Source organism: Lithobates pipiens, unplaced genomic scaffold (assembly GCF_037356315.1).
Source record: "Lithobates pipiens isolate NorthernLeopardFrog02 unplaced genomic scaffold, aLitPip1_a1.2 Scaffold_16, whole genome shotgun sequence".
NCBI classification, from domain to species: Eukaryota; Metazoa; Chordata; class Amphibia; order Anura; family Ranidae; genus Lithobates; species Lithobates pipiens.
In genome coordinates this window covers 133,842,931-133,867,429 of record NW_027507748.1, presented here as the reverse complement: position 1 = coordinate 133,867,429, position 24,499 = coordinate 133,842,931, and the positions used below count along the sequence as shown (strand labels likewise).

The window sequence follows — 24,499 nt, the reverse complement described above, 5'->3', positions numbered from 1 at the left end:
TGATCATCGAAAAACAGCAAGCATTGTAAACTTCAGTGAAAATCTTGTAGGACCTTTGGTTGAACATGGCTTATGGATCCAAGAAAGAGTTTAATTTTACCAAAGAATTGCCTGTCTGTCTGTGTGACATAATCTATGGCTGTCAGTTTCAGTCCTTTACGTCATCACAGTCTGCAAGGTTTTTAAAGTTTTGTAAGGAAACCTTACCTGCTTAATAAATTATGTGCAGTAGGTTGTTAGGATATACCTCATGTTCTTTGACTGTTATCAATTCGTTTGACCTGGGGCCTCTTACAGTTATGATTATTGTTACTACACATCACATGATTTCTGACACACCAACCTTTTCGGCAGATGCCGAGCTTGCTAGATTGTCAGTATTGGCCTAAATCAAACATTACACTTTTGGAAAAACCAAGGAGCTAGGTGGGACTTTGCATGAGGTGCGAGGTGTGTAGAGCTAAGCGTGACCATCCCCAATAATTTAGACAAAAAAGACAAAACAAATCTTATCTCCTGGGTGCATGCCTCATATAAAGTCCCACTTGTTTTGTCTTTTTTGTCCAACATTACACTTTTATTTTCATCTCTACTTCAGTATTTGATACTTCACTATGAACGACTGTTATACTAAGGGTTGCATGTTGTCTCTAGGTTATCCTAAACATGTAGCATTAGGTTATACTGTTAGGCCGCGTACACACGGGCGGACTATCCGTCCAAATAAGTCTGTCAGACAATCCGACAGACAGTCCGTCCTACTTTTGAATGAACGGACTTGACCACACACGACGAACAGACAGTCCGCTGAAAGCTTGCGCGATGACGTGTACGGCACGTACGACGGGACTAGAAATTCGACGTCCAATACACTGCAATGCAACCTTCGGCCGTGTAAATCCTTTCTGAGCATGCGCCATACTTAGTCAGTCGAACTAGCCTACTCACGAGCGGACTGTCCGCTGAAACCAAGTTTGGACGGACAATATTACGGAAATTCCGAAAGACTTAGTCCGCCAGACTGTCCGCTGAAAAAGTCCGCTGAAGCCCACACACGAGCGGATTGTCCGCTGAAACACGTTTCAGCGGACCAAGTCCGTCAGACCCGTGTGTACGCGGCCTTACTGTTATACTGTGATGTTGACTTGTAATATTACCATGGATATGGCTCAGTGGTCAGGAGAAGCAGAAAATGACAGCTAACCAGTGAGAGACTTAAAGGGAAAGGGTGAAACATAGGAGCCAACAACATCAATTGGGGATTTCTCTTTAAAGACTAGACATTTACAATTAATCCTGAGGCTTAATGTAACCAGAGTAAGGATTTGCAGAGACAAACTGCATTAGAATCGGGTTAGGAGGGTGGGTTATAGTTTGCAAAGAAGAATTTTCAGTAACTTGAGGACATAGGATTGGCCTTTCAAGAAATAAATATCCAACCTAACACTTCTTCTAAAAGATTGATGAGTATATTTCCTTAAACACGATTTTAAGCTATTTGATGTGACTTATTTGTTGTATAAATTTAATCGAATTTGAATATTGTACACAGATACCTACACACTGTGTAGAGTTTCAATGCATGGTGAATGAAAGGCTGGCTTCAGCTCAGATCCCAGCACATCAGTTATGCACCTCTGACACATTACACCCACATTGAGCTTAAATGTAGATATACAGTGAGGGAAAAAAATTATTTGATCCCCTGCTGATTTTGTATGTTTGCCCACTGGCAAAGAAATAATCAATCTATAGCTTTAATGGTAGGTTTATTTTAACAGCGAGAGACAGAATAACAACACAAATCCAGAAAAACACATTTAAAAAAAGTTATAAGATGATTTGCATTTTAATGCGTGAAATAATTATTTGATCCCCTATTAATCAGCAAGATTTCTGGCTCCCAGATGTCTTCTATACAGGTACCGAGCTGAGATTTGGAGCAGTCTCTTAAAGGGTGTGCTCCTAATCTCAGCTTGTTACCTGTATAAAAGACACCTCTCCACAGAACCAATCAATCAATCAGATTCCAATCTCTCCACCATGGCCAAGACCAAAGAGCTCTCCAAGGATGCCAGGGACAAGATTGTAGACCTACACAAGGCTGGAATGGGCTACAAGACCATCGCCAAGCAGCTTGCTGAGAGGGTGACAACAGTTGGTGCGATTATTTCCAAATGGAAGAAACGCAAAATAAAGGTCAATCTCCCTCAGTCTTGAGCTCCATGCAAGATCTCGTAGAGCAGCTTTTCTCAACCTTTGCAACACAGAGGAACCCTTGAAATAGTTCTCCGGTCTCAAGGAACCCCTGCTAAAAATTTGAAATTTACAACTCATGATGCATTAGTGTGATGATCAGGGAGAGGAATGGTCCTTACACTTGTGGTCATTGGGAAGACTTACCTCCTTACAGCTAGCTAAAAAGATCAATGGTGTAAGTAGGAACTATCAGAGATGCAGAAATTGCCCAATGCTGAAGGAACCCCTAGCAACCTGTGGAGGAACCCTAGGGTTCCATGTAACCTTGATTGAGAATCACTGTCGTAGAGTTTCAATGATCATGAGAACAGTGAGGAATCAGCCCAGAACTACAGGGGAGAATCTTATCAACGATCTCAAGGCAGCTGGGACCATAGTGACCAATAAAACAATTGGTAACACACTATGCCTTGAAGGACTGAAATCCTGCAGCACCCACAAGGTCCACCTGCTCAAAAAAGCACATGTACAGGTCTATTTGAAGTTTGCTAATGCATATCTGAATGATTCAGAAGGTAACTGGATGAAAGTGTTGTGGTCAAATGAGACCAAATTGAAGCTCTTTGACATCAACTCAATTCCTCATCTTTGGAGGAGGGGGAATGCTACCTATGACCTCAAGAACACCATCCCCACCATCAACAATGGAGGTGGAAAGATTATGCTTTGGGGGGGGGGGGGGGGGGGGGTTCTGCTAAGGGGACAGGACAACTTCACTGCATCAAAGGGATAATGGACGGGGCTGTGTACCGTCAAATCTTCCCACAGCCAGGGCATTGAAATGGGACATGGATGGGTATTCCAGCATGACAATGACCTAAAACACACGGCCAAGAAAACAAAGGAGTGGCTCAAGAAGAAGCACATTAAGGTCCTAGAATGGCCTAGCCAGTCTCCAGACCTTAATCCTATAGAAAATATGCAGAGGGAGCTGAAGGTTTGAGTTACCAAATGTCAGCTTCGAAACCTTAATGACTTGGAGAGGATCCTGTGTACAGAGTGTAAGTGCAACCCTGTGTTTACATGTGACAACAGGAGCAGAGGATGAGAGCCAGAAATGGCAGAATGGAGTTCCACCACATTCCAGCTGCAAAATTGGGCGCAAGTGCCACATAACAAGGCCAGGAGGGCCAGATTCGGTCCATGGCCTTGTGTTTGACATATGTGCTCTAAAGTAACCCCTAAGGCCTCATTTAGACTTATTGTGGGGTGGGTGACAAAAAAAGCATAATAGAGCCATGTTTCTGCCATCAGCCAACCACCCCTGCTTAAGCTGCAATAGGCATGTATGCATGTAGCCAGCAGCAGGACGCAAGCCCACCAAACGGTACACATGCAAGTCAATGGGGAAGCACCGCAAATGCCCTGCAATCACGTGCAATGCACATGGTTGCTGTGCGATTGTCAGCAAAAATGGAGTTAAAACAGGGGGTGAGGAGGTGCTGAATCACTTCTTTACTGCCTGTAAGTAACCTCTGGAGTACAATCTGAAAGCGGATCAGACTTCAGAGACAAGGGAGATTTAGACGCACATCTAAATCTATCCTAACACTAAATGTACTCCTGATTCTGTTTTCTGTACTGCTCCTTGGCATACCTCAACTGGCACTGGGAGCAACCACTGCAAATATTCACAGCTTCACACTTAAAGCAGTATTAAAGTGTTACTAAACCCACAGCAATAAAATCAGTCTGTATATGCAATAAAGCATGCTTGTTATACTCACTGTGGAACCTAACTGGTTAATCCTCTGCATTTTGTAAAAAGGCTGTGTGATCCTGTATGCACAAATCCTCCTCTTCTTGCATTGTCTCCAAAACATCTCCGAATAAGACATAAGTAAATGGAGTCAGGCTGCACATAATAAGTTTGGTGTGTATTGCTAGAGAGTTTTTTTTTTTTTTGAGAGAGTGCATGTGATCAGCACAGAGCCAATCAGGGGGTCCTGCGTCCTGATAGGACAGCCAGTGCAGTATGAAAACTCCTGCTTTAACCAGGCACTGATAGAAGTCACAAGACTGCTATATACTGCTGATGAGAAAAGGTGTTTAGCAGTTTATATTTACTAAAATGATTGCATTTCTATGTTTTGTGTACTGTGGGAGCCCAGATATAGTGAATGCAGGGTCCTGGGTTTAGTAACACTTTAACCACGTACAGACCGGAAGATTTTCCCCCTTAACGACCAGGCCATTTTTTGCGGTCCTGCACTGTGTCGCTTAAACTGACAATTGCACGGTCATGCGATGCTGTACCTAAAGAAAATTGATGTCCTTTGTTTTTCCCATAAATAGAGCTTTCTTTTGGTGGTATTTGATCACCTCTGCAGTTTTTATTTTGTGCGCTATAAACAAAAAAGGGCGCTAATTTTACTTTTACTTTTTGCTATAGTAAATATCCCCCCCCAAAAATGTAAAAAAAAAAAATTTCTTCAACAGTTTAGGCCAATATGTATTCTTCTACATATTTTTGGTTAAAAAAAAAAATTGCAATACGTGTATATTGATTGGTTTGCGCAAAAGTTATAGTGTCTATAAAATAGTGGATTTTTTTGCCATTTTTATTATTTATTTTATTTTTACTAGTAATGGTGATGATCTGCAATTTTTAGTGGGACTGTGACATTGCGGCGGGCAGATCGGACACTTTTGACACTTTTTTGGCACCATTGACATTTATACAGCGATCAGAGCTAAAACTAGCCACTGATTACTGTATTAATGTCACTGGCAGGGAAAGGGTTAATACTAGGGGGCGATCAAGGGGTTAAGTGTGTTCCCTGGGAGTGTTTCTAACTGTATGGGGGCTGGGCTGACTGGAGGAGGAGACAGATCGCTGTTCCTAAACAGTAACACTAGGAACAGCAGATGTGTCTCTAACTCCCCTGTCAGAACAGAGATCTATCTATTTACATTGATAGATCCCCATTCTGGCTCTCGTTCCTACAATCATGGGTGGCCGGAGGACCTCGCGGCCGCCAGCCACGTGCATGGGTTCCCCCTACAGTGGCCACACGCTTGCCTGCTATGGCTCATTGAAGTAAACAATGTACACCTACGGCGATTTGCGGGAAGATGCCAACCTGCCACTGTATAGGCGACGGCGGCTTATCGACAAGTGGTTAGACCCAAAACCAAAAATGCATTATATTTCAGCTTATCAATCATTATTTATGGTTTTTATATCAGTTTTCTTTTTGATAGCTTTCTCCCCTCAGTTTTCACCTGATGACCTGATTCTCACCTGCATTAGTGAGAAACAACTCTGGAGGAATGAGAACAGGAGGCACATCAGCATTCTCAGCATCTGTATTAGCAGATTTTATTACACTAACAAATTGAAGTCAAACTTCAGCTTACACTTCATATTCAGTTACAGCAAACAGTAGTTTTCCATTTTGGGATAAAGTAGGACTGTGGAAATTAAAGATTAATTCCTCGATTAATCGTTAATTTTTTTGATCGGTACTCACTTCTCCGCCGACTTCCGGGTTTTCAGGGAGTTCTGTCGGAGATCCAGTGACGTCACAGACATCAACGTCACCGGACTCCTCCCCCCTTCCCCAAGTGCCTCCGTCTGCTAACGAAGGGAAGGAGGGAGGAGTCAGATGACGTCGAAGTTCTGATTGAACATAACGAGTACGGGGGAGGAGCTACGCATGATGTCACCCGCTGCTGCCCTACGGAACTAACATGATTGTCGGCTTTACATGCTGTGTTTTTATCATCTTTATGTGAGTAGTTTTGTTTGAACACAAAAATTAAATCTTATACTTAAGCGGTGAGCACTTAGATCTTTTCTTTCTACCCGTGACCTGGCGTCCTTGCTGAGATCTAAGTGTTAACCCTTTTGATACCCGCATGCATGACCACCTGTTTGCACAGAGGTCCATGTCATGAGGCGAGAGTGATTAGTTAGACCGGAGGTGAAGGGATTGTCACGCTACTGTGGGAAAAAAAATTACTTATGTCAGTGCTACAGTTTGAATTTAAAACGTATTTCTGTGAACTGTGAAGTTAAGTCATGGATTGTGGAAACTAATTAGTGTCGGGTGATTGTATATAGTGTATACCATATTTACCACTGACTAATACAGAGTTGCAATGCAAGGAGATCAGCTAAAAGTAGTTGGATCTGTATGTGCATTATAATTAATCGAAATTAGTCGATTAAAAAAAAATCGATTAATCAAACACAACATTTTTAATCAGTAACAGCCCTAGGATAAAGGTTTTGCATTTATAAATAAAAGCTGATCAGTTTTAGTAACCCCTGCCAGTGTTAAGTGGTTTGTCCTGTCCATGTACACTGATACATTCTGCTGGAGAACTTGGACTATTGAAAAATAGACTTGCTGGCTTGATCAGCTGATGAAAATAGAAGAAAAAGCCTTAAAAAGGAAGCTAATGCAGCCATCACATCTAAGAATTGGTAAGCTGCAATATAATAAATGTTTACTTTTGAGTTCAATGCTGCTTTAAAGCAACACTGTAATCGTGCCTATTCAATGCAAAGTGTCTCTGCAAAGGACATCCCCGGCCCCATCATACTCACCTGACCTGAACTTCCTTGCAGTTTTTTGGTCCTCCACACGTCGGAGATCTTGGAGAATGGTGATGTCACTCCCTCAATTATGTAACATTGCTTTTGTCTAGGCTTCAGGGCTCATGTGCTGTCACAGGCAGTCAGGTCACATATTCCCCCATTCTTGGAAGTGCTGGGTTTTCTCGCTGATTGTAACAAAGCAAAGAGCTGTGAAAGAACAGAGGCGGAGGGGAAGGGAGATCCTGTGCATAAATACTGTCACGTTGCCCTGCATGGGCAAGGTGACAGTGTCTTTTTTAAGAAAGTGTCAGTCTGTAAGCACCAATGACTACTGGTCCCTTAATATGATGCCGGGATCCAGATTTTTTTGTATAGCACACTACCCTTTAGTAATCTGAACATTACGTCTGTCATATAACTTACAGTAGTAAAGTCCACTTTTTAACTTGGACCTACAGCTAAGCCTATATTAAGGTTTACCTGTAGGTACTGTGAATATCTCCTAAACTTGTACTGTTTAGGAGCTATTCATACAAGATGCGACTGGTGACGTCACCAATGCGGACGCTCTGAGGGGATAGAATACCCGTGCCATACCTTCAGAGCTCTGTGTGGGGCCGGGTCTCCGGCAGGCATACATGGGGGTGACGTCATTTTGGCCCCAGCCATTCAAACAGCCGGAGCCTGCGAACCTAGAAGGAAGGCGGGGTGGAGATGCAAGCACCGGGAGCCTTGACAGTGTTGGGCTGGAGAGCTCTGTGAGCGGGTAAGTCTGTCATAATGTTCTAGTATGTGGTGCACACTAGGATATTATGACTTAAACCTACAGGTGGCCCAATTTGTTTGTTATTTTTGTGGCAATTTACTACCACCTTAATATACTAACACTCCTAAGATAAAGGTACACACAAACTGACCCAATACTTGAACCACAGCACTAAGTGCACATGAAGAGAGAAGTGATTGGAATTAACACTCCCTTTTTCATAGGTGGGCTGCTACTATCATAAAAGCAAACAAAATAAAAACATGAGTGCAGAAACGTTAAAACACTTTAGTAGTGCTCCTCCACTAACATTCCCGTCACATAAAAGAACACAATCCCACCGTTCTCTATGGGACGATCGGATGGAATTGGACTGCCTCTCACTTTCTATCTGACTGTCATCCAATATGATCCACCAGACAGATGGGGAATGGATCCCCCATCAGTCTGTTTTTGGAAGATGGGATCGGTTTGATGCCCGCGGGTGTCAGTTGACATATATCCACTGACATCCACTGCTCCATAGAGAACAATCGCTGGTCCGATCTGGTCTGCCTAAAAAACTGATTGGACCACCCATGAGCCTAAGCCTAGAGACACTTCACTTATTTGATTAATGGACTTGATTTACTCATAAGTTATCCCCAGGTGATTTTATGTTATGTGAATGTAAGTGGAGGAGCGCTACTAGCAGGGCCGTCTTTAATATTGATTGGACCTTGGGAAAACAGTTTCTTGCCCCCCCCCCATGCAATTTCTCTCTCCACCTGCTCTGAGACATACAATACATAGCAGCTAGACTTAAAATCAGTATCAGATCAGGTAGCAATTGCAATTGGTTGCCAGTGGTTACAACATATCATTACTGCTTAATAACTGGTTGCTAGAGGTTGCAGCACATATTACGGCTCACTGATTAGTTGCTAGAGGTTACAGAAAATGATTTATGCTTGTTAATTGGTTGCTAGAGATTACTGTACAGTAATACTGCTCACTAATTGGTTGCTAGAGGTTACAGCACATCATATCCTCACTGCAGGGGATCATGCTCTCTACATATGAATGCCAACTTTATTTACATATCAATGCCGCCGGCCGCAGCTATTTGCTTAGTAATGCCATCCCTATTTACATATGAATGGCAGTTATTTACATGTAAATACGGGGTCTGTGGGTGAGTCATCTGTACACAACAATCGGGCAGAGCTGGGCAGCATTAGTACCAGCACTTCACACTGAGATATTGGGACACAGAACAGGAGGACTAAAACTTCAAGGGACAAGGGAATTTAAACTGGGATAGTTGGCAGGTATGAGGCAGCTGCTTTGGGCCCCAGAACAATGACAGGGCCAAGGGCAGCTGCCTTTTTTGCCCTCCCTTAAAGATGGCCCTGGCTACTAGAGTGTTTTAAAGTTTTTGCACTTATGTTTTACCTAAAATACTAAACTAAAAAACATCATTCTTAAAATGTAGACTTTGTTACTATTGCTGTTGTTGTATTGATATGTTCTCAATTGTTTGGGCCCTAGTCTGTAAAGTTATACATCTTGGTTGGCCATTTGACACTAGATTATCTCAGCTAAATGAATAACATGCAGTAAACAACTGAAAAAATCTGTAAAATGATTATGGGCAAATAATAGCAAATACAGCTATATGCATAAGACATACACTTAATGTGTTCGGCTCTATTTCTATAGGGTCCCGTGTTGGCCCTTATTTAACACCTGTCTATGTCAGCCCTTCCCTGAAAATTAAGTTACTAGTGAGCTAGTAAGTCTGGGAACTAGTTATTTTGAGAACCTAGACCAGGGATATGCAATTAGCGGACCTCCAGCTGTTGCAGAACTACATGTCTCATGAGGCATAGGAAGACTCTGACAACCACAAGCATGACACCCAGAGGCATGATGGGACTTGTAGTTTTGCAACAGCTGGAGGTCCGCTAATTGCATATCCCTGACCTAGACCATGATCCTAGCAGATCTGGCTTTCTGTGAATCAAGCCAATTTGTTGTCAGATTTGAAGGACACGTCTTTTAAAATGAGCCCATGAGCTATAAAATCAAGATGTTCTGCATCTGCAGTTCCATGATTCTGTTCATTCTCACAGTATTTTTTTACCATCAGGTAATAAACACATCAGCACGTATTTCCAGCAGGCATTTCCTCCTCACCATAGTCACATCCTTAATAAGACCTTGCCAAAATGTGCTACATTTACTCTAAGGAAAGCATACAGTAGATATCTGTAAGAAGTTTTGGCTTGCAACTTTTACGGCTTCCTCCAAATTTACACAGGCCCATTGCCAGATCTATTTTTTTTAACTGCCTTAAAACCTACTTCCTGCACAACCTGTTTCTTGTGATCAGCCTTGGAAATGGTCCCACCCTTTTAACACTTAAGGCATCAGCTGCTAGACGGTAGTTTAGCCTTGAGCAGGTAGAGCTGCCAGGTGTGTGTATGTGTGTACGACTTGCCAGCAGCCTGTCTGCTGACCCCGGAGGCGGGATTCCCTCTTCCCTTTTTTTTTGATGTTCTTGGTCCAGGAATCCTGATTGGAATCATGATGGGGTTCTTACGGAATTTCTTGGTGAGTTACGTATTTTCTTTTTTTTGTAAGGTAATCATGTTTAATTGAACTACATGTTAAAAGCAAACCTTTTGTTTGCTTTTCTGCAGGCTGTGTCAACATAACTACTAACTTGTTCCTTGAAGTGTTTAAAATGGTACAATATTCCAGCAACTGAGTATATTCTACTAGTGCAATATTTAGTAATATTCCTCCTGACACTTTTTTTTACTTAATACATGTGAAGATACACAATGTGGAAACCCATAGCATGTTTAGGTTCCACATTTTAAGTTTACTGAACTTAGTTATGGAAACCTTTTAAATAAAAGAAAAGCTGAAGTGATAATGCATAGCAACTGAACAGAATAAATAACACATTCATTTATCTTTTTAAAATACATTTGTTAAGTATGATAGGATGATCAGAGATATTTTTGTTTAACACATGTTTATGGTTCAATACTAAGCAGAAGAGATAAAAATGTTAAATTTAATTATTGCATATGTTCTTTTAGCACATACAATATTCAAATTACTAAATGTATTATAGTACCTACTTATTATGATTGTCCATAGCACAGCAATCTGTGAATCTGTCTGCAAAAGCACATATATGCATAAATGCTTGAGCGGAGAATGTCATGGGATGTTTGAAATATTATAGCTTTCATTGGCAGCGGTGTGCTGATTGGCTGAAAGAAGTAGACTCACCTCTTGACAACTCCGATCTCTGATGACTTATTAATGTCTTTGCTCAATCAATAGTTTTTTTTGTTAACTGAGCCTTGTTGACACCTTTTCAACTACATGAAAGCTTAGAAATAAAATCTGACAAATAAAGTTCTTCTTTATTTTGTCCCCAATGATGCCCTCAAAATAAATATTGATGATGTTCATTATTTCATATTTATATTGACTGTGGAACAAAAACCAGGCTGATGCTGACATTGTATAATAACATAAACTATACACATATACATGTGTGTGTATATATATATATATATATATATATATATATACACACACATACACAGCAGGTGCATCTCATAAAATAAGAATATCACAAAGTTAATTTATTTCAGTAATTTAATTCAAAAGGTGAAACTCATATATTTGCAACAAAAACAAGCATAAATAAAAGCACAGTAATATCTACATATTATAACACAAATCATAAAAAAATGAACAAACACCAGCAAAAAAAAAAAAAAGAATAAAGGCATAAACAGGAGCATGATAACATGCACATACTATAATAACACTTAAACCATAATAAACTTTATATATATATATATATATATATATATATATATATATATATATATATATATATATATATACATACATACACACACACACACACACACATACATACATACAGGTGCATCTCTTAAAATTAGAATATCACAAAGTTAATTTATTTCAGTAATTTAATTCAAAAGGTGAAAATCATATATTTTATATAGATGCGTTACACTTAGAGTGATGTATTTCAAGCATTTCTTTCTTTTAATTTTGATTATGGCTTACAGCTAGTGAAAACCTACAATTCAGTATCTCAGAAAATTTTAATATTACATAAGACCAATAAAAAAGGATTTTTAATACAGAAACATTGGCTTACTGAAAAGTATGTATGTCCATGTAGAGTATAGTACATACTAGGTTGCAGCTCCTTTTGCATGAATTACTGCATCAATGGAGCGTGGCATGGAGGTGATCGGCCTGTGGCACTGCTGAGGTGTTATGAAAGCCCAGGTTGCTTTGATAGCAGCCTTCAGCTCATCTGCATTGTTGGGTCTGGTGTCTCTCATCTTCCTTTTGACAACTCCCCACAGATTCTCAATGGGATTTACATCAGGTGAGTTTTCTGGCCAATCAAGAACAGTGATATCATAATCATTAAACCAGGTATTGGTACTTTTGGAAGTGTGGGCAGGTGCCAAGTCCTGCTGAAAAAGGGAATCAGCATCTCCATAAAGCTGGTCAGTAGAGAGGAGCATGAAGTGCTCTAGAATTTCCTGCTAGAGGCCTGCGCTGACTTTGGACTTGATAAAAGACAGTGGTCCAACACCAAGAGATGACATGGCTCCCCAGATCATCACAGACTGTGGAAAATTTTAAATTTCATTTGGAAATCAAAGTCCCAGAGTCTGGAGGAAGAGTGGAAGGCACAGAATCCAAGTTGCATGAGGTCCAGTGTGACGTTTCCACAGTCAGTGATGATTTGGGGAGCCATGTCATCTGCTGGTATTAGTCCACTGTGTTTGAACAAGTCAGCACAGCCCACTACCAGGAAATTCTACAGCACTTCATGCTTCCCTCTGCTGACCAGCTTTTAGGAGATGCTGATTTAATTTTCCAGAAAGACTTGGCATCTGACCACACTGCTAAAAATACCAATACCTGGTTTAATGATCATGGTATCGCTGTGCTTGATTGGCCAGCAAACTCATCTGACCTAAACCATAAAAAAATCTGTGGGGTATTGGCTAAAAGAAGATGAGAGACACCAGACCCAACAATGCAGAGGAGCTGAAAGTTGCTATTAAAGCAACCTAAGCTTCCATAATACCCAGCAGTGCCACAGGCTGATTGCCTCCATGCCACGCTGCAATGATGCAGTAATTCATGCAAAAGGATATTGAGTGCATACTGTACTGTACATGGACATACTTTTCAGTAAGCCAACATTTCTGTATTAAAAATCCTTTTTTTCTTTTCAATGTTTTTATTGTTTTTACAGAATACAAGAATACATGTTAAGCTCAACTTTAGATAAGGTGATCAGATCTAAGTACAAGACAAGAACGTACATGCATCAAACAACTGTCTTATTCAAACTGATAGCATGGACCTATATCCACCTAGCCTATGCAGCCTCCAATCTTTGAGTATACAAGAGAGTTAGTGGCCTAGAGATCTCAGACATTTTATTCAAGAACTGTAGGATGTTAACACTGGTCTCCCGGCCGAAGAGGTATAGCAAAACAAAGTCGGATGCTGGCTGACCCCAGTAGCCAACTCCACTACCCTAATGGGAGCTCACTGTGGATAGAACGGCTCTGGGCATCCGCTCCAGAAATGATAAGGAATTGGCCGGATAGACCAGTGTAACCAAACCCAGCTATCATGATTACTGTGTTGTGCAGGTCAGGCGGGCCACTATCTAGCAGCCTCTTTCACTGCGCCATAACATAGGTCAGCTGTATCTCTTTCAACCAAACAGCCATAGGAACATCTGGCAAAGAGAAGGCTCTAGCCTAAGTTCTGTGTGAATAATCTATTAGAGGCAAGGCTATATTGGGACATCTATGCTGTACGCTTCCAACCCTGTCTTCTCCAAAACAGGGCCAGGTGGAGTCCTGGAGACCAGACCCCACAGATGATAAGAGTGACAGAACACTCTGGTCCCCAGGGTATACAAGGTCTGAATTTAAGTACCCTACGCCTCGGCATGGAACGTTATAGCTCTTAAAGTAATTTCAATATCACCAACACAGGTGATATGTGTTCCCAAGTTAATTCAAACTTGTGTGATTTGTCTAGAAGAATGCTTACAATCTTCTCCTGAGCCATGATCCATGAGATCTTACGTTTTACTGCAGAAATTGACACCGAATGCCTTTTCCAATTTCTGGCTATGGTAATTTTTGGCTCCAATGAGCATGTAGAAGATCAATGTTTGTGTGTTTTTGGGTATTTTCTCCACCGTGTGGTTAAGGAATGATATTTCAGGGATCTGTGCGACCGCGACCTCTGTGACCCTTCGCAACATGTGGAAAAAATTGTTCAAAAAGCTCTGTATTAGTGGGCAGGTCCACCCAATGTGTAATAAGGAGCCCAAATGGTCGCAGCCCCTGAAGCACATAGGGGAAGTGTCCGGGTATATTTTAGCGAGGGCAGAGGGGACTCGGTACCAGCATGTGAGAATCATAATGTTGGCTTCCATCAAGGAAATGTTCAGAATGCCCTTGAATGACCAGTGGAAGCCGTGATACCACCTATCTAGGTCCCAATCTTCCATCAGGCCCTGTTCCCAGAGTCTGGCATAGAGAGGTTTATCTGTGGCCCTGGCGAGTGAGGAATGGATGATGGATATACATCCTTGATGTTGGAGCACCATGTCTCGTATGCAGTCAGTGTGGGGGGTTCCGGTTTATTATGCCATATGGATTGAAAAAAGTGAGTAATTTGGGTTAGTCTATATCTCTCAGAGTTAGGCATTTCAAGTTTGCTAATACAGTATCCGACGGAAAGGGGCCCCATTGAGTTGAGAAAGTGTCCTATCCTATATAAGCCCTTATCAAGCCACCATTTGAAGGCCAGGATATTTTGGCCAGGGGGAAAGTCTGGATTGTGGAATAAGTGAGCAAGTGGTCGGTAGGTGGATGTCAAAGTGCAATGCTTCTGAAATCGTTCCCACAGTGCCATCAAATGGGAGAGGGTGGGGGCTAGTATCGCCAGTTTGAGGCGGGGAGGAGACCTGAGTAGTTAATCTATTGTGTATCGCTATATCGCTTGTCTCTCCATTAGAAGCCAATTTGATTTAGGGCCATGTGAGCAGGCAGTGGAGACCTGAGCTATTTGTGCTGCCTGATAATACCACCATATGTTCGAAAGGGCTAGGCCTCCCTGGGATCGTGCCTTTTACCAAAATATATCTACCTGAGTGGTCCCTGGTTACCGCCGACATGGAGAAGTTTAAAGGTTTAGAAAAACAAATGGCTACTCCTTTTGTTTCATTCTCTGCATTGGAGAGGTAAAACTGGGGGAAGTGTTGATGTAGAAAGGAGGGTTTGAAAGATGTGGGAAAGTGGGTCTCTTGGAGTAAAAGGATATCTGTTTTTTTGGGGTTGGTAGAATTTGAACAGTTTCCTCCTTTTGACAAGAGAGTAAAGGCCCTGTACATTATGTGAGACTATGTGTAACTGAGATGGAGAAGTATTATTTGCAGGCATGGATCAGAGGGTGGGGTAGCTGCAGCATCTGTGTAGGTCTTACCCTGTGTTGACCAGATGTATACTTCTAACCTGGAGAAAAGTTGATGTCTAGGTGACCTTCAAGTGAGAAAAGAAGAAGAAGAGAGCGAAGGGAGAAGAAGTGGACCTTCTGGAAAGAAAAAAGAGAAAAAAAAAACATGTGAACTTCAAACAACAAGGGGTAATGAAATCTCAAACCCAAGATGGTGTGTGGGACCCCATTTACACAAAAAAGGAAATTTCCCCTGAGAGCCAGGAGAAAGGTAGCAGTCTCGGACAGGGATCGAAAAATATTCCCAGTCAGCAACAAGTGGAGGAGCAGAACATCTGCTCCGGCCACCTCAACTTGCAATAGCAGTAATATGTATGAGGGCAGAGCCCCTAAAAGATTTAAGGTCCCTGAGGGGATGAGCCCCTCCAGACCCCAGAGCCACCAGGGTTCCCCCTAGGGGATCTGAACTAACACAGGTCAGGGGCTCAGGTAAAGCTCACATTGGGACAATGGGACTGGATGGTGGTGGTCTCTTAGAAGACAAGTTGGGGCCCCTGCTGGCCGATGCTGTCATATGGTCTTGTTTGATGAGGCCCAGTTGGAGGAGCAGCCTTTCCCCATCTGCGAAGGATGAAAAGCCATATGGTTTGTTATTTGTTATTCATGGAGAAGGATAGGCGAAAAGGAAAGGAAAATCTGAATGAGATAGATTTCTAGGTTGGCACTTTTTACAGCGATCTCCGTTTCTGTATGGTATAGGGCAGTGAAGGCGAACCTTGGCACTCCAGATGTTTTGGAACTACATTTCCCATGATGCTCATGCACTCTTCAGTGTAGTTGAGCATCATGGGAAATGTAGTTCCAAAACATCTGGGGTGCCAAGGTTCGCCATCACTGGTATAGGGTGATAAGTCCACAAAAATTTGTATGAGATGACTCTGGAAAGAAAGGGAACCTTTCTCCTGGGAGCGGTGCATAACCTCCTCCTTTACTTTGTAGAAGTGTGGCTCAATGACAATGTCTCTAGGGAGACCATCTTGGCAGGTTGGTTGCAGGGCTCTATGGGCCTGGTCCATCTCTAGGCAGTGGTCTGGGATGTTTCGAGATTAGAGTTCCTTTATAAAAGAGTGTACTATTTGGTCAACATCCTTGAATAATTCGGGGACCCCCCCTAATCCTGAAATTATATCTCCGCAATCTATTTTCAAGATCATCAATTTTGGAAAAAGCGCTTTCAAGCTGGTCATGCAGATCCTGAATTTGGGTAGTATTCTTGTTCACTCTGTTTACAGTCTGGCCCGCTTTGGTTTTGATTGCTTCAACCCTTGCACCTAGATCTGCTGCAGATCCACCTGTATGGCAGTGGTGATTTGGGTAGAGATTTGAGACAGACCTCTGGAAAGCATTGTGGAAAACATTGCCATCATGGAGGAGAAGTCCTGGGGCATAGAGGGGAGGCCCCGTGTGGAAGCATTACATCCCTCCGGGCTGGCAGTGATATCCTCCATAGGGGAGAGGGGTATGTCTTCCAGGGTTCTGCCTATAAGCGATACTGTGGAGGTGGGAGACAGGTTGTTGTCGTAGTGTGTACTCACTGTGGCTGAACAGACATCCTGGTCTGTTATAGAGTCCTCTGTCCCCAGCCCTCCTTGTTGTGCCATCTTGGACGAAGCCTTGGGTCCTAGTTCGGCATCCAGAAAGCAGGAAAGGTCCCTCCTCACTGTTCCCTCCACCATCCTGGGGATCCCTGCTGTGTCCCCTATCCTCAGGCAATGTCGGTGGCTGGGGCTCTGCCTTGGAAGCGGCTGTAGAGAGGCTATATGGCTGCTGCGGAGCTCTCGGATCAGGCGTCCATCTTACAAGCTGCCGTGCGTGCCCCTAAAATCCTTTTTTTTATTGGTCTTATGTAATATTCTAATAAGAAAGAAATGCTTGAAATATATTACTCTGTGTGTAACGCATCTATATAAAATATTTAAGTTTCACTTTTTGAATTGAATTACTGAAATAAATGAACTTTTCATGATATTCTAATTTTATGAGATGCACCTGTATGTATGTATGTATGTATGTGTATGTGTATATATATATATATATATATATATATATATATATATATATATATATATATATATAAAGTTTATTATGGTTTAAGTGTTATTATAGTATGTGCATGTTATCATGCTCCTGTTTATGCCTTTATTCTTCTTTTTTTTGCTGGTGTTTGTTCATTTTTTATGATTTGTATTATAATATGTACATATTACTGTGCTTTTATTTATGCTTGTTTTTTTAATTCATTTATTCCTTGCTAGTGTTGGCATGTTTTTGTTGGCTGGCCAATACTCTGTGGTCTATTTAAATAGCAAAACTGACTGTAAGCTTGTTTACTCCTCCTTCTGCAATGCCCTTGGTGGCTTTTTATCCCTTTGTACTATACTGTACTGTAAATATTGGCGGTCGCACAGAAACGTGCTGTATACAATAATTTTGCACTACAAGTTTATGCTCTGCATGTATATGATTAAACAATGCTAATAGTATTACCTAAGGACAAACAAATTGACTAGTTTGGGACACTCATAGAGTTCAAGTGTCAGTTTGTTCTATGTGCATGACAGAGTAATGCCGTGTACACATGACCAGACTTTTTGTCAGCAAAGGTCCAATGGAGTGAATCCGTTGGACTTTGGTGTGATTGTGTGTGGCCAAGTCCGTTAGTTCGGAAAGTCCGTCGGAACGCCGCTGAAAAGTCAGTCGGGAAAACTGTCGGACCTAGTCTGCCGGAAAGTCCGGTCGTGTGTACACGGCATAAGAGGCGACTACTACTTCCAATCCTGCTTATTCACTCCGTATGAATTTTAAACCATGAAAGTGCCATGCACATGGCAGCCCTGGCTACAAATGTATTCATACAGAAGCTAACATACTGAATGACAACACAACATACCAACACATTCTTCACTGCTTGTTCCCACTGCCCTCAGATAAGTTTTGCTTTTTTATGTTTGCATAAAGCATTGTATTTATCATGAACCTGTCTGACAACATTATATGACAGTTAAGCTTTAAGCTACAATGTAGCCAGATTATATTGTTCCTTTTGTTTGTCAAAATAAATTATCATTGCAACTGTAGTAGATAAAATCTCCAGACTTGCTGGTGCATGTGTGTGAGTATGATCTCTAGTGTATTCTGCTGAAATCCATTTATCATTGTTTATTGTCTATTTCTTGGGCTAATTTGCTTTTGCTTTATTTCCAGCCATGCTTTTTTCATGTCTGTGTGTGTGTGTGTGTATATATATATATATATACACACACACACACACAGCGGGTAAAATAAGTATTGAACACATAGTTACATAGTAGGTGAGGTTTAAAAAAAGACACCAAGTCCATCAAGTCCAACCTATGTGTGTGATTATATGTTAGTATTACATTGTATATTCCTGTAAATTGTGGTCGTTCAGGTGCTTATCTAATAGTTTTTTTAATCTATCCATGCTCCCCGCTGAGACCACCACCTGTGGAAGGGAATTCCACATCCTTGCCACTCTTACAGTAAAGAACCCTCTATGTAGTTTAAAGTGGAGGGCCTCCCAAAAAAACATGTATTTAATACTTCATACAAAATCCTTGGTGGTAATGACAGCTTCAAGACGCCTCCTGTATAGAGAAACTAGTTGCATGCATTGCTCAGGTGTGATTTTGGCCCATTCTTCCACACAGTCTTAAAATCCTAAAGGTTCTTTGGGCCTCTTCTATGAACTCTGATCTTTAGTTCCTTCCATAGATTTTTTTATTGTATTCAAGTCAGGTGATTGGCTGGGCCATTCTAGCAGCTTCATTTTCTTTTTCATCAGCAATGGAGTCTTGTGTGGTGAGCATGCATACAGGCCATGGCAGTTGAGTGCTTTACTTATTGTTGCGGTATTATCATTTATTATCACTTTATAATAAGCACTTTATTTCCCGCTTGCGCTGTTTATAGTTTATCATTCACTGGCTCTCATTTAACTCTTCTGATAAATCTTTTCTCTCCTCTGTCATAAATCTTGTGAGGAACACCTGGTTTATGGATAAATTATGTTCTTTGCACTTCTGGATTATGGCTCCAACAGTGCTCACTGGAACATTCAGAAGTTTAGAAATCCTTCTTTAACCAATGCTATCAGTGTGTTTTGCAACAATAAGGTTACAAAGGTCTTGAGAGAGCTCTTTGCTTTTACCCATCATGAGATGTTTCTTCTGTGACACCTTGGTAATAAGACAGCGTTTTATAGGGTTTATCAGTTGAGACTGAACCAGCTGATATTACTTTGCACTGAGAAGGGGCAGGATAGCTTTTTAATCACTGATAGATTTCAGCTGGTGTATTGGTTTTCCGTGCCTTTTTGTACCTCCCTCGCTTCATGTGTTCAATACTTTTTTGCTGTATCATTCCATTTTTATTACACATAACTTAATTTCTGAACATATTTGTTTTGGTTTGTATGTATGGGTTGCATGGGTTGTTACCAACATCTGGTGAACATTTCATGTCAATAGCACATTCAGAAATGTATTTATCTAGAAATGTGGTGACGTGTTCCATACGTCACACCACTGCCTGGATAAATTCTGACTTGGATAGACTGTATCAGGCCCCCTGGACTGCTCAGTCCCATTTCCATTGCATAGTTTTCTTTAGCTGTCATTACCCTCTCTGCATTTGATGTCTATGAATAGGTACCAGTAATCTTCATATTTCAGTTACTTGTTTTGGCAGGATTAGGGAAGAACCCAGATCTGTGGGTATCCCCCAAGCCTGTGAGCTAGCAACACCTTAGGGGTATAAATATTGGTCAGGTAAGGTTTCTATTGCTCTGTAGACATTATGCTGGTATCAGCAGGCTTTCATGCTCTACCTGTTGCTTTTACCTCTATCACCATCCCTTCTCCGTAAAAGTACATTTGCCAGTTTGATAGAGCTGAGCTGACACATTCATGGAACATTCTATAGCAGTTTTAGGTTCTTAACCCTCAGAACATTCAGATAACACAGGCACATTTATCCACTTTGGCCTGCTTATTTATAAGCAAATCACTGATTAATCTTAGCAATGATATGTTCATCCAGAGGAAGGCAAAAAAAAAGCCCCAATAAAGCGCGATCAAATTTGCTCCAGCGGGGGAAAAAAACTCGTTCCAGATACCCCAACAGGCAGTTGAATATTTCCTGGATCAACTTTACCTATAAATGTTAGTATCCAGTTATATTATGTACATTTAGGAAAGAATCCAGGCCCTTTTTTTTAAAAACAATCTGCGGAACTGACCAGAGACAACTCTTGATGGAGTCTATTCCACATTTTCACAGCTCTTTCTGTGAAGAAGCCTTAATGTATTTGGAGATTAAATCTCTTTTCCTCCAGACGTAAAGCGTGTCCCCTTGTCCTCTGTGATGACCTTAAAGTGAATAACTCAACACCAAGTTCATTATATGGACCACTTATGTATTTATACATGTTGATCATATCCCCCTTAATCTCCTCTTCTCAAGAGAGAATAAATTCAGTTCTTCTAATCTTTCCTCATAGCTGAGCTCTGCCATGCCTCTTATCAGTTTGGTTGGCCTTCTCCGCACTTTCTCCAGTTCCCCAATATTTTTTTTGTGAACTTGTGTCCAAAACTGAACTGCATATTCCAGATGAGGTCTTACTATTGATTTGTACAGGGGCAAAATGATATCTCTCTCCGGAGTCCATACCTCTTTTAATACAAGAAAGGATTTTGCTCGCTTTGGAAACTGCAGCTTGGCATTGCATGCTGTTATTAAGTTCATGATCTACCAAAACACCTAGATCCTCCTCCACCATTGATTCCCCCCTCCAAGCTCACATATGGTAGTGCTCAGACAGCACAGTTTAACCACTTCCCATCCAGCATATAGCAGATTGATGGCCAGGTGGTGGTTGCGTTATCCTGACTGGGTGTCATATGATTTGCAGCAGGACAGTGCCTCTAGCGTGCCTGCAGGGGTGGCGTGTATCCCTCGGGCACATTGCTACCCCGATCACGGTAAACAGCCAATGAAATTATCTGCTTACCACGTGATCAGCTGTGTCAAATCACAAATGTCCACACAGGAGAGCAGTTACTATCTGATCCCTGCTCTCTCCTCACACACTGATTGTGTGGGGAGAGAGCAGGGATCAGTGAGTGAAATCAGTGTCTGTCTGAGAAGACTATTGTTTTACTGTGCACAACATGGCTCCCCCCAATAAAGAGGACCTGTCAGAACTTTGACTGGATCTGTCAGTCACAAAGCCCATCTGTCAAACAGCCCATCTGTCACACGCCCACAACCAGTACCTCCATCAGTACCGCCATCAGGCCCGCAACCAGTACCGCCACACAGGCCCGCCACTAGTACCGCCACACAGGCCTGCCACCAGTACCACCATCAGTACTGCCACCAGTACCGCCATCAGTATCGCCACACAGGGTCACTAGTAAAACCATTGGTACCACCACTAATACCACCATCGGTATATCTACGCAGGCCCGCCACTAATATCGACATCGGTATATCTACACAGGCCTGCCATTGGTACTGCCATACAGGCCCATCACTAGTACCGCCATCGGTATCGCCACACAGGCCTGCCACAAGTACTGCCATCGGTACCGCCACACAGGCCTATCACTAGTACCACCATCAATACCGCCACACAGGCCCGCCACCAGTACTGCCATCGGTACCGCCACACAGGCCCATCACTAGTACCGCCATCAGTACCGCCACACAGGCCCACCACTAATACCACCACTGGTACCACCACACAGGCCTGCCACCTGTACCACCAGCAGTACCATCACACAGGTCCACCAATGAGGACCACCATAATGTCTCAAAGGGTTTACACACCTGAGGAGGCATATGCCATTCTTACCATGTCGGATGATGAGAGCACCGGAGAGCTCCAATCATCTGATTCTGGTTCGGAATATGAGCCAGTAGAAAATAGTGGATCTGAGTCCGAGTCAGTGGAGGAAACCGTCCCTCCTAAAAAAAATAAGGGGATCAGGACCAAGATCAAGACCTGCCCACCACCAGCAGCTGAAGACTCCAGGAAGAGGAACCCAGTACAAGTACTAGAATTACACACCCAATCCGAAGAATCCAGCCCCAGTCATCCCTTCCCGATGCCCTGGCAAATCCCTTATGCTTGCCTGCCAACTCAGGATCCGCTATAATCCCACCTTTCACCACACAGCCAGGTGTGCAGCCCAAGCACTACACATTTTTCCCAATCTGCATGCATCCCAATTTATTGCTGCCAACCCCAATTCATCCTACACCCACATGTTCCAGTGGCGACGTCTAACATTTGACGAATTTAAATAGTTTTTGGTCCTTACGTTCAATATGGGGCTTACAAAAAAAAACAAACTCCATGCCTATTGGTATACCAACCCCATCCACCACATGCCGATATATTCTGCTGTGTAAAAGTCTCAAACATGTGGTATCGAAATACTCAGGAGGAGTAGCAGAATGTATTTTGGGGTGTACTTACAATTATGCATATGTGTGTGAGAAATAACCTGTTAATATGACAAGTTTGTGTAAAAAAAAAAAAAAAGAATTGTGGGAAAAAATTACAACTTCAAAAAACTCACCACGCCTCTTAGTAAATACCTTAGACTGTCTACTTTTCAAAAAGGGGCCATTTGGGGGGTATTTGTACTTTCCTGGTTTGTTAGGGTCTCGAGAAATGAGATTGGCTGTGTGTGATTAGATGTGATCAATTTTCAGTGATTGGCACCATAATTTGTAGACTCTATAACTTTCACCCAGACTAAATAATGTCCACTAATGTGGATTATTTTTTTTACCAAAGATATGTAGCACTATAAATTTTGGCCCAAATTTATAAAGAAAAATTACTTATTTGCAAAATTGTTTTTTCTTCAATATGTTTGCTGTTTTTTGGCTTATATCACAAACAAATAAAAACCCAGTGGTGATTAAAAAATTATAAAAATTTTGTTTGAATACAGTGTAACATGAATGAGTAATTGTCATTCAAATTGTGAGAGCGCTGAAAGCTGAAAATTGGTCTGGGCGGGAAGGTGCATAAGTGCCTGGTATTGAAGTGGTTAAACACTGCTTTCTGAGCACCAGATCTCTTCCCAATGTGGTGATGTCACAAGCCCCCACATACTCCATGTGTTTTGACAGGTCTGCTTCCTCAAGCAAAGCTTGAGCACAACTCCAATTTTTGGTTAGACAAGCCCATCACATGTCATTGCTTGGGCCTTTTGATATGCCATTTAGGTAGCAGCCTCTGAATTGTGATATAAGGGAGGGGTATGCAATAGGTCCCAAATGTCCCTCAAATGGAGGGAATGTTCCTCTTTTGTAATTAAATCCCTCTGACCCTCTTTACTCCTCAGATGTCCCTCTTTATGGTCTGATATGTGAAACCCTGTGATTTAGGACCCATTGGCAGCAATGTGTTGGGGTAATGCTTGGTAAAGCATGCTTGTACATGCTTGTTCCTCACTGTGTCATTCAGTAATAACATATAATAGTCTTACACAAGAACTACAGTAGTCCTAATAAAGATAAATTGCTTCAAAAAAGTGTAAACAAATGTAAACATCCATTAATATTTCAAAGACAGGTTTAGGGAGTTTTCTGATTTTCTTTGGGGGATCAATAAGGAATGTTTTTCTTGTTAAGGAAATTCAGACCACATTTTTATATAGCGTATTTTTATATAGCGTATTTCACCTACTTCTGGATGAACTTTATTTTATTTTTTATTGAACTCAGGGGCTGCAGCAGAGGCTTAACTAGAATCTTCAGGTGCAAGAAACCAGGAAGGGCCCCCACCAGGGGTGTTGCTAGGTCTACAAAAGATCTCAGGCTAGAGGCCACAGCAGCGAAGTAAAGAAAATCATACGCTTGGGTGGGCATACACATGTATATAATATACATGGGTGTGTATATATATATATATATATATATATATATATATATATAAAATATTGTTACATAGTGCCCCTTACATCAGGGTCCCCAGAACTAGGTTCTCACTTAATCCTAACTCTAGCGGAGCTCACAAGTTAAGCCTTGTACACACTACTAGTTTTTGTTTTTGTTCAACCCAGACGGCCTCCACCAGAACACTGATTGGGAGCCGGTCAGCAGACCTCTCGGGCTAGCTGCAGTACACAGGGGCCGAATGTCAATGTTTCTATTGAACCAGCTGGTGCTGCCCGACATTCAGCCTCTGTGTATGGGGCTTTATCAAAAGTGAATGAGAATATATAGATACTGATATATTAATAATAATTTGTATCCATTAAATATAAGTGCTATTT

At 41.7% G+C, this 24,499-nt stretch overlaps 1 protein-coding gene across 11 annotated transcripts in view; it reads left to right on the top strand.

The window, feature by feature from the left end:
• Positions 1–24,499, top strand: part of RAP1GAP2 (RAP1 GTPase activating protein 2) — a 1,165,364-nt gene that overhangs the window by 948,561 nt on the left and 192,304 nt on the right. Inside the window, exon 1 of one of the 11 annotated variants that reach the window (XM_077480483.1) lies at positions 9,998–10,166. The exons of 9 other annotated variants lie outside the window; for them this stretch is intronic. In XM_077480483.1, coding sequence (XP_077336609.1) covers positions 10,140–10,166 — 27 coding nt within the window. In that variant the 5' untranslated portion in view covers positions 9,998–10,139. Of the gene's footprint in view, positions 1–9,997; positions 10,167–24,499 lie in introns of those variants that run through there. One more of the 11 variants, XM_077480486.1, reaches the window with a different exon arrangement.